Below are 13,833 nucleotides of genomic sequence, written 5' to 3'. Positions count from 1 at the left end.
TGCACGTCAATTCTCCACTCCGGCCCACTTGCCTTCTCAGCCCCCCACACTCTCCACGTTCCCTGTCCCGACGCAGCCTTTGCACAAGCTCTCCCCTGTGCTTGAAATGTTCTTTACTTCGTCTTCCAACAGACCTTAGCTCCAGCATGGCTTCCTCAGAAAAACCTATTTTGACTTCCCTACAAGTCAGTGTTCCCAACTCTTGGGACCTTCGAAGCCTTCTTCTGCCTGTGCTTTTGGGGCATCATATAAGACAGCAAGTCTCCGCTGACCTCCTCAGACCCCTGTGGATGCCTGTGTATGGGGGTGGCTCCCCCCTCTCCCCTCATGACCCTCCTCTGCCTTCACTTACTGACGGGATGAGGGAATAATGCAGGAAGAGCTCCATGTCCACCGAGCTGTCACAAGTGCCATTCAGCCGCCTGGTCCTGAAAAACAGCCACAACACTCACTCACATCACCAGTCACGGCTGTGGTCACTGACCCTTCAGCCTCGAGCATCACTGTCAGGAATCTGACTTGTAGCCCGCTGAGATCATCTCATCTTTTTTAACGTCACTTTCTGAGCCAGTGCCGCTCGCCTGTGATGTGTCTTCCCTAAGTGGATTAATCTTCTTTCTTAACTCTTTCTCCAGCTTAATTATCTATGCAACTGTCCTACTAACTGGCTCTAACTCCTTTTCTTGGTGACATAGTCCAGGACAGATTCAGGTTTCCTTGGAGCCCAAAGCTTATCATTTGGATGTCCTTTTCACATAGAACTACAAAAATATCTTACCTGCTCATATTTTAAAGAAAACACATCACCATGTAAACCGTTAACCAAGGTGCCTCCCGCCCTCCCAGAGCCTTGGTGGGGTCCTGCAAGTGAGAGGTCCTGAGACTTAAGCTCCAGAAACTTCACAGGAAAGTGGTCTTTCGACATGGTCTCTCATAATCAGAGGTCAAGAAGCATCTGATTCACTGCTGGGCTACTGAGGCAGGACAGCAGTCATCTGGACGGCCGGCTGTGGACTCTGTCCTCTCCAGACCTCTCAGCCTGCAGGACAGGACCGCTGGGGTCTCATGTCTGAACCACATCACGGCAGGCTTGTGGCCCCTCTTCGAGAGGGAGCTGCTCCTCTTCATCACTCTGACTTGCACGGCACCACCTCGGCACACGCTCACCCTCCAGATCCTTGCTCATTCCGTGTCCCACTCCTGCAGCATCCATCTGGCCATTCCCCAGACTTCCCTCCTGGCCAGCTTTCTCCTCAGAAGTCTCAGGGAAGAGCACTTCTCAGGGGAACCCATGAACATCACGTGTGTGTGTGGGTGTTAAGTCAGTACAGTCGTGTCTGACTCTTTGCAACCCCGTAGACCGTATACAGCCTGACAGCCTCCTCTGTCCATGGGATTCTCCAGGCAAGAATACTGGAGCGGGTTACCATGCCCTCCTCCAGGGAATCTTCTCCACCTAGAGGTCAAACTCACACCTCTTGTCTCCTGCAGACCCTCCTAATGGTGATGTCTAAACCATAGGACTGAAATATCCTAGAAGTGGTGGGGTAGTGGTGGTGGGGACTCATGCTGTTAGAAATGTGGTAGGAATGTAGAAGTCAGAACTCTATTTTTGGAAGATAAATTGAGCACATACATCAACCTCCCCATCCTATACAAAAGCCTCAAACTTTTAAAGAAAGGAAAAAATAGCCATATTTGAAAGCAGGAAAGAAGCCTATCAGGTACATAGAAACTACCAGAAGATGCCGAATGATGGAGTGCAATTAGGACAAGATCAAAGAGAAAAAGCATTAACCAGCATGGCTGTAGACTGTGACCACGAAAAAAGGGCTCTGCATCCACATGCAAGACGCTGACACAGGCGGGGGCTGTTGACAGACCACAAAATGAAGAGTTGGGGGGGCCACAGACCCAAGCGTCCTCTCACCATGCTGACCAGCCAGGGGCAAGGACTTTATCTCTCTGGGAGTAGTGTGCATGCATCACAGAGAGAAAGGCAGTGCCTCAGGTCACAGGGGGCACCTGGGAGGGACCGGGCTCTTTGGATGAAGATCAGCTGCCGCGGTACCCCGTCTATCGGTACCTCCCACCTCAGCAAACTTCAGTATTAGCCGCTGCAGCCGCTGCCGCCCACACCCCAAATAAATATCCCGTGGAAAGCTCCATCACAAAGACAAGCACCCAATCCAGAGCCATCCAGCACGAGGAAAGACTACACTGTGAAAGGGAGCCAACAATTCCACAGACAGAGGCGCTTACTCCTGAGGAAATGGAGCTAGTACAGAACTTCTTTGAGACAAAGTGCAGAGGAAATTGTCCACAAGAAGAATGAACCTAGGAGGAAGTTGTCGTTTAGTCGCTAAGCCATGTCCAACTCTTTGCGACTCCATGGAGGGTAGCCCGCCAGACTCCTCTGTCCATTGGATTTCCCAGGCAAGAATAACTGGAGTGGGTTGTCATTTCCTTCTCCAGGGGATTTTCTTGACCCAGGGATCGGACCTGCATCTCCCGCATTGCAGGCAGATTCTTTACCACTGAGGTACCAGGGAAGCCCCCTAGGAGGAAGTAGAGGGATGCAAAAAGTCATAATAAGCAAAGAAATGAGCCAAACTTCCCATTATTCCCAAGCACAGAATTTTAAACACACACACACATACATTAACACACACATTGTTAGAAACACAAGGACTCAAAAAGACCTGTTCTAAAAGAAATACTGGAGAAAATTCTCAATTAAGAAGAAAAACGAATCTAGGAGGACGGGGAAGAATTTAAAAGCAACAACAAACATAGGAATTAGGGGGGAAATATCTAGATAAGTAACTATTGTGAAATAAAATGTTTGAAATGTCCATTTGGAGTTGAAATACCAGATGAAACCCACATGGAAGGGCAGGAACACATGTGGATATAAAGGGAAGTGAAATGATGACCAAGTTCTTGTCATGTTTAGGAGGATGGTGTAGAAATCTGCTTTATTTTTCTAGGATTTATAAGTAAAATGTAATTCTAAGTACGTATGTCAAAAGTCCACAGTTAGCTACCAGAAGGATATAAAAGGAAAGCAAATCAATGTACTCAAAAGTGAATAAGAAGAAATAAAAATTCAATCACTCCAGCAAGCCACAGGAAAAGAAAAAATGAAATAAAGACCAAAACTGAAACACAAGAACAAAACTGTCCAAAGAATAGTAAGCCACCAGCAAGGGACGAAATACAAATATTCAATAAATTCTTAAAATTTCAACTAGTAATAAAAGGGGAAATTAAGATGAAATGCGGCCTTATCTATTTTTAATGTTTATCTATTTGCATGGTTGCACGGGGTCTTAGATGCAGCACGCGGGGTCTTTAGTCTTTGTTGCAGCATGTGGGATCCTCAGTTGCAGCATGTCGGCTCTACGTTGGGGCATGTGGGATCTTGTTCCCTGACCAGGGATCGAACCTGGGTCCCCTGCATTTGGAGCATGGAATATTAACCACTGGACTGTTGCCCTAATGGTCTGGGAGCGAGCGATGAGAATGAAGACAAAACAGGAAGGCTGGTGCAATGGGTCAGGGGACCTGCAGCCTCTACTGGGCTGAGGGAGCAGTTTGAATAATGGTTCCTCTGGAACTGTATGGGACTGATCCCCTCAGGGGCATGCAGTCTCTAATTGCTCTCATCAAAATCAGCCCTGCGATCCTCACAGAAGGCTGCACTGGCGGGTGCATAAAGTCTTTGACCATTAATATTATCACTCACTCAGATCATCCAATTATACGGCATGTTTGTGGCCTGTCAGCCCCGTTCCCACAACTGGATAAAGGAAGAGGGCAAGGAGAGATTTGGAGATTGGCTTTAAGTCTTAAAAAATTCCAAATTTGGGATGGACATTATTCCGATAAAACCCATTATTTATTGACATTTAATACTAGTACAAAGTGGACATTTTATAGTCAGTCTTGTGTGAGAGATTCTTATGTGTTCTTGAAAGGAACAATTTTCATCAATGAAAGTGTACAAGAACTTTCTTGCCAGGACTAAAAATTATATACTTGCTTAAATTCTTCACTTTATAATTCTAATCAGTCATTTGTTATATTAAGAAGGAGGTTGGGAATACGGCTTCCAGTAAATCAAACCAGACCTTGAGAAGGCTCTCCTGAAACACATGCTCTTTTAAAGGTTATAAAGAAAGACTACAGTGTTCCAAAACGTTTAATGGACCCCTTATAGCAGCTATTGTGGGAATTATTGCTATAGCCCCGACCGCAGCAGGAGCTGGAGAGGCACTGCATCAATAAACTATATAAACGACTACGTTTCTCCAGCAGCGGCACCAAGACACAGTTCTGCCCGGGGAAGTCAAACCCACATGGACCAAGAAATTAATGAGCGACTGGTTGCTTTAGGAAATGCAGTTCTACTAGGGGACGAAGTACAAAACTTAAAATTACAAAATCATCTCAAGTGTGATTGGAATATCTCTTCATTTTGTGTCATACCTCATAAATATAATCAAAGTGCATATACTTGGGATCGATTATTTAAACATTTGAGAGGACATGTTTGTAATAATCTATCCTTAGATATTTCCCAACTATGGCTACTATTTCTAATATGCAGAATGTTCACTTACAGTTACTCCCAGAAATTGATTTATTTGAAGAAACTGAGGAAAGCTTACATAAACTTAACCCCGTGATGTGGATTAAAACTTTAGGAGGAGGATTGCTTGGTACTATAATATCAGGATGTATATTTTTAACTCTTTTGTGTCTAGTCCTCAGATGCACGAGAAAAACCATCTGAGAACTGATGAAGAAAAAAGATGCTCAGACGGCGTATCTACTCCTGAAAAACCAAAAGGGGGGAAGATGTAGTGGGGATTTCTAACAGTGTACTTCACAGCCTTGAGAAATTCCACAGAAATAGCGCCTGGAAAAACAGCATATATTAAGAAACTGTGTTAACGATCATCTTTCATGTTTTTCTCAACAATAATTTCCTGGTTACAAACCCCAAGGCCAGACCCAGAAGGGAGTGTGACTGGGATCCTGAAAGCATGGGCCTTGGAACTCCGGGTTAGCGTCAGGCCTGAACGCTGCCTACGCACTTGCTGACTGTTCCCAAGACTAGCCCAAAAGTGAGCGGCCTGGGGTAATAACAGGGAGATCTGGACTATGTCAGTGTAGCGTCTTGGGAAAGATAAGATCAAAAGCGTCTTGTAGTCTGCAATTAGGAATAAAAGCTGGGCTCAGAGTGGGCTCTGTGCCTCTGTCCAATAGAGGCTGCAGGCCCCCTGGCCCATTGCCCAGATTTCATGTTCTGCCTTCATTCTCGTCCCTCGCTTCCGGGCCATTAGGGGAACCCCGGACCGCCAGAGAAGACCCTGTCTTATCCATTGAAGTGGGAGTTACTGACAGAACTGCTCAGAATTGCTGAAGGTCAAGACAAGTCGGTATTCATTTACTGGTAATCAAAGTGCAAGGAGAAATAGCCATTCTGAGGATTAATTTTGCAATATATACCGAGAGCTGTTAAAACATAGCAATTCCACTTCAAGGAATTCTAATTCTAAAAAATATACACTAAGGAAATAATCAGTGAGATGACTGGGGACATGTACTAGAACGCTAAAAATTTCATTCTTCCTCCCTCCATCCCTCCTGTGTGTGTTTAACACTTTAAATGTAAATTATGCTTATTGTAAAATATTCAGAATATTTACAAATGTAAAAAGTACTAATAAAAGCCCTTTCCCCTTCCATAATTATGTTTTTGTAACGTGTAGTTTCAAGCAAAAATGGGATCAGACTAAAGTTGTCTGATTTGATTGATTTCTTCATTTAATCAATAAAGGAAAGGGAAAGATTTTTATTAAAGAAGGGCAATTTCTCATGTCAGAATATACAGACCCACAGAACTCTTTCAGTGGGGTGACTCTGCCTGCACATATTCACTGCTGGACCTGTCTCCTGCTTGGAGGGCTGAGACGAGAGTCAGTCTGGCAGTGGCTAGATGCAGGTGAGATCAGAGAGTAGAGAGTGGAGCTCTCTAAATAAGGGCTCTATCCATGCATCCCCTCCAGCATGAACAGGTGACCTTGACTTGAGGTCAACCCAAGTTAGAAGGCCACTGAGACCCCACTTCTTGGTCTCTGAGACTCACACTACTTCCTAATGGGTCCAGGGCTGTTGGGGCAGACCTGCTGAGGGGTGAACTGAAACACAGCACCCCCAAGTGTAGAAAATCTAATTTTCACAGATGACAGCTTGGAACTGTGTTTGTGATACACTGTTAAGGGAAACATATTATAAAACAATATGATCCCAAGTTGTGAAGAGTGGTTATCTCTATGTAGTGGCATTTGAGTCCATTCTACTTTTTTAAAGTGATTTTCCTGAATTTTCCAAGGGTATTGCATAGATGCAGTGCTTGACAACTGCTTAGAACAGTGCTTAACACAAAATAGATAGCAATAAACATACACTAAATGCATGACTGGGTTTCGTAATCAGGGAAAAGACTGGAGGTTTTCTGCTCAGTTCCCAGAGCAATAAAACACCATTCTGAAGGGAAGCTGCCCAAGAATCAGCATAAAGTGAAAACATGCAAGATTTGTTCTATGATGGGGTATAAATTATAAATCTCTCATTAATTAAAAAGACAGAAATTTTAAAATTATCTAATAAATATAAAATAAAAAAATAAAGATTGAAAATAAAAAGTAATGAGGATGAGTCCAAGCAAAGACACAGAACTGGTCCATCCAGAGCACAGGTCAGCTGCATTCCTAACTTCTTTCTCAGACACCCCTGTGCGGATCGCCTGCTGGGGGCAGAATGGAGTCTCTGCGCCGCACAGTCCTGCTTCCTTTGGTCCTAAGGTTATCACTCTACGGTCATCAAACATGTGATAATCGCTTTTATCGATTGATATCACTATTGTGTATCACCATCTCCCTAGGAATTCTGCTATTTTATGTTATCTTATGTAGTCTTTACAAGTAGCAGATTTTAATAACTCCTTTTCAAAATGAGGAACTGGAGCCAGGAGAGGTTTCCTAACTGGCCCAGGAGGGGGCGAGGCTGGGAGCCAGGCACCACTGCATGACACCATCCTCCCAGCCCCTGCGGCTAGCTCACGTGGCTCCTCAGAGCTCCGAGAGTTCGCTGACCTTCCGGGCTGTGGCTGACTCATCTCTGATCCCAAATCCAGCCCAGCACCTGGCACAGACAGGATTAGGGCATGTTTGCTAAATTCCATGGGAACTGCCCTCAGGAAGTTGAGGCCCAAAGAGGACCTGTGATCCCAGAGCCCAGGTTATTTCAAGTCCAGCTCAAGGTGCTCGTGAGTGCGGCACCGGCCACCCTGGGGGCAGAAAAAAGGGAACTGGTTCCCACTGCTGAGCGCAGAGAAGGGTTGAGGAGGAGGAGGAGGTGTGTGCAGTATGTTTGTGTGTGCGTGAGCATGCCTGTCCGTGTGATGCCTCCAGCACTGAGGCAACCTGTGTGCCAGGGTCTCTGGGGTCCGCCCAGCCTCAGCTTTGTGAATCCCTTCAATCCCCTAACACACAGCCTCCTCCTAGTCCTGCCTGGAGCTGGAGGCAGATGTGATAGTATGCTCAAGCTGGCTTGTGCCAGCTTAGGACTGTCACATCATCAGGAATTTTGCAAGCCAGTTTGTAAACACCACTACTGGTAAAAATTAAAATATACAAATGTATAATTAAATAAGTTATCAAAAAGGAACGTAGTAAAGCCTGAAAACCCATCACCTCCTAATTACTTTGCTACCTTTGGCTGTGATTTCTCTCTGGAGGTTATCTACATCTGTTACACGTGCAGGATGAAAACTCTGTGGTATGGATTGTGCCACTCCCGTGCCCCCCTTCACACCTCCATTCAGCAACATCACGTCGTGAGCTTGAAATCAGCCAGGCTGGGAGTATTTATACCAGGGAGATGGGGGAGCACTACAAATCAGGCTCTGATTTATGTTCTGAGACTGTCTAGAATGTGACAGAGAAAATGTTAACAAGGCAGATTAAATTTAAACATGTTTGTAGCCATTACATTATGAATAGCAAAAAAAAAAAAGAGGAAGTATTCTTCTAGAATTTAAAATCTCATCTCATTCATCCAAAAAGGAGTTTCTGGCAAATGAAACTCTGACTCACGTCTTGTTTCCACTGTTGCACGTTTGGCTTACTCATTAATGTCAATAAATATATCAACCAACACTCATGTCGGAAATAAACTCATGGGTCAATGGCAGGTTGACTACATATACAAGAGTTCTGGCAAAAATCAATGCAAGCATTCTGTGAGATTTAATTGGGTCTGTGCAGTTTGCAAGAAAGATCATTGTATATTTGTTATTTGTAAATTGTGTGTGATAATCTATTCTTTCGGTACAATTCCCTGCTTTTGGACCAAAGGAAAGTTTTCTTTCTTGGGTTGCAGAGGGACTCTTTCTACCTCCTCAAATGCCAGACCCCATCTGCTCCTCTGCCCTGAGCATCTGGGGTCGGCCCACTGCAGACTGAGTCCCCCCCCAGCTCCAACCCAGTGCACGTTCACGGGCAGCTGACCGGCGTCCCTGGCCCCCTGCTAGGTGAGCGAGTGTCTGGGGCCCGCCTGCCCTGGGCTCCTGGTCACATAGTGGGCTGAAGTCCTTCTCCTGGTTAACCAGTAGCCTGCGTGCTCTGCCCACCTGGCCCGTGACCAGTGTCCCGCTCCCCGCTACAGGCTGGGGGGCGGGGCAGGCAGAACACAGCAGTCTTGCCCAGAATGGCCCCTGCGTCCTCCAGAGCCACCAGCCTCCTCTGAGGCCCTCGTGTAGAGGCACTTGGCCGGGAAACACCACTTGGAGCCCACCCAGCCCCGCTCCTAAAAGTGCCGTGGCTTCCTAGTCTCAGATGGGCCCAGGGTCTCAGTTGTGAACTGAGATAGTTGGGCTGCTTGGGACTCAGCCCACAATCACGGCAGGGAGCCCTCTTCGTGGAAAAGTCTTCACACGTCTGTGCTCCCCACTAGAGGAGGTGCTCCCCAGGGGCAGGCACCCTCCTCATTCTTCTCACGCGCTCAGCTCCTGACCCAGCACGTGGCGATGACGGGTGCCCACTATGCTCAGTCATTCAGTCGTGTCCCACTCTTTGCCACCTCATGGACTACAGCCCACCAGGCTCCTCTGTCCACGGGATTCTCCAGGCAAGAATCCTGGAGTGGGTTGCCATGCCTTCCTCCAGGGGATCTTCCCAACCCAGGGATCAAAGCCAGGTCTCCCAAGTTGCAGGCAGATTCTCTACTGTCTGAGCCACCAGCGAAACCCTGGTGCCCACTAATGCTTCCTAAATGGACAGATGGGACGTTAACCTTTCTCAAGGGCCTATAGTATGCCCCGCTATCGCTCAAGGGTATGCTTTGATTAACTAATTCCAGCTACATGATGGCCCTGTGAGATACTGTCATCACCCTATTTCACCGATGAGAAAACTGAAGCACAGAAGGTAAGGACTCACATCTAAGCTTCCCCAGTCAGTGAGAGGCAGAGTCTGCAAGAGATTCGGGTTCAAACCCTGGGTCAGGAAGATCCCTTAGAGGAGGGCATGGCAACCCACTCCTATCTTCTTGCCCGGAGAACCCCATGGACAGAGGAGCCTGGTGGCCTATAGTCCATGGGGGAGCGAATAGTAAGACATGCCTGAAGTGACTGAACACTTCATGTGCAGCTGGGAATGATGAGCTCTGGTTGGTAACCTCCATGAGAGGCTGTGTATGGGCTGTCTTCATGCACGTGTGAGCCCTCAGATCTACCCAGAGGAAAAGCCTGGGATTTTGAGTTAGAAACCTCTTGAGCGGGGGTGAATCATTTCTCCTTCTGAATCCTTGGTTGCTTCATCTGTAGAATGGATGGGATGCCAGCACTTCCCTAGATCCTTAGAGAATGGATAGGAATGGTGATTTGTTAACTGAGAAGTACCATGCTTGCTGAACCTCAGGCCGGCTTCCACCTTCCCTACGACTGCCTCCCACAGATGCTATTTCATGAGGTGGGAGTGGAGTATTCCAAGCAGCAGCCTGGCCCCCAGCAGACCCTGGGGTCCCTCCTGGAGGTGGGGTCTGACATTATCGAGAGATACAGGAGCCACATAGCCAAGGAGCTGGACTCCTGGCTGGACGTCTTGGCTCCACTGTTTAACCACCTGGTCAGCTGACTCGGAGAGACAGAATCAGCTCAGCCAAGCTGGGAACAGAGCTCTTTTCCAGGGCAGAAGGACTGCAAGGATTTTCCTTTCTTCAGCAGGGCACTGTAGGAAATAACAGTGCTTTACAGAAATGGCACCCCACTCCGGTATTCTTGCCTGGAAAATCCCATGGATGGAGAAGCCTGCTAGGCTACAGTCCATGGGGTCGCAAAGAGTCGGACACGACTGAGTGACTTCACTTTTCACTTTCATTTTCACTCATCACCAAGGTCTCACTGGATCCTCGGAGAACGCCAATCAGAGGCAGACGGTCACTCGTTCTTGGTGGGACTCAAACACACCTGATAACTTTAAGATGACCTATTGACTGGCCTTTCGTCTCTGGCCTGGTTCTTTATTCCATCTTCTCCCAGGGCCTCCCTGTTTCCTCCTCTGGGTGTCCCGATCTCTGTTTATTCTCCTTTGCCCTGACCTTACCCCTTCAATGGGAGCTTACTGTTCAGAGAAGAATGGTCTGCATCTGGTAGCTACCCTCCTTTTGGAGGGAGGGTATGGAAGTGTTTTCACCCATGTCTGGCAAGTTCAGGCAGAGTTACCATGCGAAAAATGGGTGATTGAAAAAGACAAAGGCCCATTTTTTTTTTTTTTGCTCCCTTCCATTCTTAACTGTCCTAAAAAGCACCATTCATTTTTATTTCTTTTATAACCTTACCTTTGTTTACTGTGCTTTTCCTAATAACTTCTTATAACTGACTCCTCACCCTAATATCCTTTTCTGTCTTTAGCTGGAGATGGTATTTAGGGTGACAGCTTCAGTCATTTGGGAGAGTTCGCTCAGTTTTCCTAGGTGTCTGCCAGGTATTCAGGAGGTACACACGTGCATGCGTGCTAAGTTGCTCCGGCTGTGTCCAACTCTGTGCGACTCTATGGACTCTAGCCTGCCGGGCTGCTCTGTCCATGGGATTCTCCAGGCAGGAATCCTAGAGTGGGTTACCATGCCCTCCTCCAGGGGATCTTCTGACCCAGTAATCAAACTGGTGCCTTTTACATCTCCTGCATCGGTTGGCACGTTCTTTACTGCTAGCACCACCTGGGGAGCTCATACAGAAGGCAAACGTGTTATTAAATTTTGTTTATCTCCTGTTAATCTTTTTTCTTATCATAGGAGTATCTTGGCCAAGAACCTAGAAGAACAGAGGAAATATTATTTTTTCCTTCCCTACAATAACATCTTGCAACAATCTAAACAGAGACTCCCCTGACACCAGGAAGCGATGGTTCTACTTTTTGAGTAGCCTTTTTAGTTTTAGAATCATTCAAGATAAAATGTTTAAGTTTAAATGTTTGACTGAGATCCTTAATTCATGACATCTAGCTAGACGTGACTTTACAGCTCTCAAATGCCTTCATATTCTTCTCTCATATGATCTTCACAAAGCTGTGGGTTAGGACAGGGGTTAATAGGTGAGGGAACTGATTAATAGATGAGGAAACTGAGGCTTTAAGATCTACTAGAAACTACAGAGCCAGGTTCCAAACCCAGACCCTCTGAGCTCCTCCCACTCTAGTCTGTACCTTCAAAACGAAGACAAACTGAAATCCGTTCACTGACCCAAGAACCTATCTGTGGGTCTCTGCTCAGTGCCAGCTGCCAGGTTACATAAACCAGGCCTTCTTCCCAGTCCCATGAATCACCAACAGCAAAGAAGACATCACCAGGTGTCTCAAAAAACTAAAAACAGACTACCATATGACCTAGCAATTCCACTTTTGGGTATATACCTGAAAACAACAAAAACACTCATTTGAAAAGATACGTTCACCGCAGTGTTCGTAGTAGTGTTAGTCACAGTAGCCAAGATACGGAAGCAGCTCAAGCGTCCAAAACCAGATGAATGGATAAAGAAGATCCCCTTTTCAGCCATAAAAAGGACAACATGTTTGCCATTTGCAACCATATGGATGGACTTGGAAGTCATGCTAAGTGAACTAAGTCAGACAGAGAAAGACAAATATCAAATGATACCACGTATATGTAGAATCTAAAAAGTATAACAAACTAGTGAATATAACAACAGCAACAAAAAAACACAGATACAGAGAACAAATTAGTGGTGACCAGTTGTGAGAGGGAGGGTTTCACAGGTGGCACTAGTCATAAAGAACCTGTCTGCCAATGAAGGAGACGAAAAAGATGTGGCTTTGATCCCTGGGTGAGAAGATCCCCTGGCAACCCACTCTGGTAATCTTGCCTAGAGAATCTCAGGGACAGAGGAGCCTGGCTGGCTGTGGCCCATAGGGTTGCAGAGAGTCGGACACGACTAAAACGCCTTGACGCCTGCACGCACGCAGTGGCGAGAAGGAAGGGGGGAGGGGCGAAACAGGGGTAGGAAATGAACAGGTGCAAACCATCATGCATAAAATAAACTACAAGGATATGCTGTACAATATACGGAATATAGGGCTTCCCTATTAGCTCAGACAGTAAAGCGTCTGCCTGCAATGCAGGAGACCTGGGTTCAATTCCTGGCTCGGGAAGACCCCCCAGAGAAGGAAATGGCAACCCACTCCAGCACTCTTGCCTGGAAACGCCCATGGACAGAGGAGCCTGGTGGGCTGCAGCCCATTGGGTCACAAAGAGTCAGATACGACTGAGTGACTTCACTTTCATATGGAATATAGTCTATATTCTGCAACTATAAATAGAGTATAACCTTTAAAAACTATGAATCACTATATTGTGCAACTGTAACTAATGTTGTACATCAACTATACTTCAACTAAAGTGCTTCTTTTAATTAAAAAATTACTTTTTTAGTTAAAAAAGAAGACAGTTGCCAGGAACAGGCTGCTGTCAGCATGCCGTGTCTCACGCTGGGCCCTGATAACTCACCTTGCATTTGGGGGAAGCATCTTGGGGGAGAAGCACTGCTTGACACCCTGGGGAGCAATCCGCTTCTCTGAATTGTTCTCTGGGCTTCTCTGGCCTCCGGGTGAGTGCTTCTGATATTCTGATGGTCTGCCCAGTTTCTGTCACATCATCCAAAAACCCTCAGAGAAAAACAAACATCCAGTCAAATATTTACCCGAGAAATGACAGCATGTGGTGGCCGCCTTCTTCTTTGGGAACACTACGGCTATTCTTTGGCTCTCCCACCCTTCGCGTGCTTTCTCATTCAAAATCAGGAACCGACCTCCCAGTTCTTCTTTCTGAGACTCCTGCAATCTCTTTTAGTCCCTGCTGGCTCTGGGCACTGGTTCCTTGAGATACTGAAGCTTTGTTCAGCAGTTGAGGCCTCTTGGGCTAGCTGTAAAAATTATTACAGGCAATAAAGTAGGATTCTGCCTACTCAGCCCCAAGGCAATAAACTAGGAAATGAGGACCACTGCCTTTAAGATTCTCTCTGGAAACAAGACCATTTGCTGGGAGGACGGGCTAGAGACAAATTCAAAACAGAAGCCTACTCCCGTAGCAGAACCAGGGCTAGCTGTCCACCAGGAATTCCTACTCCCTCGCCATAAAGTGAAGCTGCCGCTGGCAAGGACCTGCCCAACCAAGGGGCATATTTCCCAGCCCACCCCAGCGTCTAGAACAAACATGGGACCAAGGCTGCCAATGGAATGTGAGCAGAAG

At 46.5% G+C, this 13,833-nt stretch overlaps 1 protein-coding gene across 1 annotated transcript in view; it reads right to left on the bottom strand.

Annotated features, from left to right (window-relative positions):
* Window positions 1-13,198, bottom strand: part of LOC136148665 (stimulated by retinoic acid gene 6 protein-like) — a 39,801-nt gene extending 26,603 nt beyond the window's left edge. Inside the window, exons 1-2 of the mRNA XM_065908336.1 lie at window positions 13,093-13,198; window positions 353-428 (exon numbers count right to left, since the gene is read on the bottom strand). Of these exons, the coding sequence (XP_065764408.1) occupies window positions 353-428; window positions 13,093-13,112 (96 nt within the window). The 5' untranslated portion in view covers window positions 13,113-13,198. The remainder of the gene's footprint in view (window positions 1-352; window positions 429-13,092) is intronic.
* Between the last annotated feature and the right edge of the window lie 635 nt (window positions 13,199-13,833).

The sequence above is a fragment of the Muntiacus reevesi genome, chromosome 17, assembly GCF_963930625.1.
Source record: "Muntiacus reevesi chromosome 17, mMunRee1.1, whole genome shotgun sequence".
NCBI classification, from domain to species: Eukaryota; Metazoa; Chordata; class Mammalia; order Artiodactyla; family Cervidae; genus Muntiacus; species Muntiacus reevesi.
Note: the sequence above shows the minus strand (reverse complement) of the source record. Positions and strands in the feature narration are given on the sequence as shown.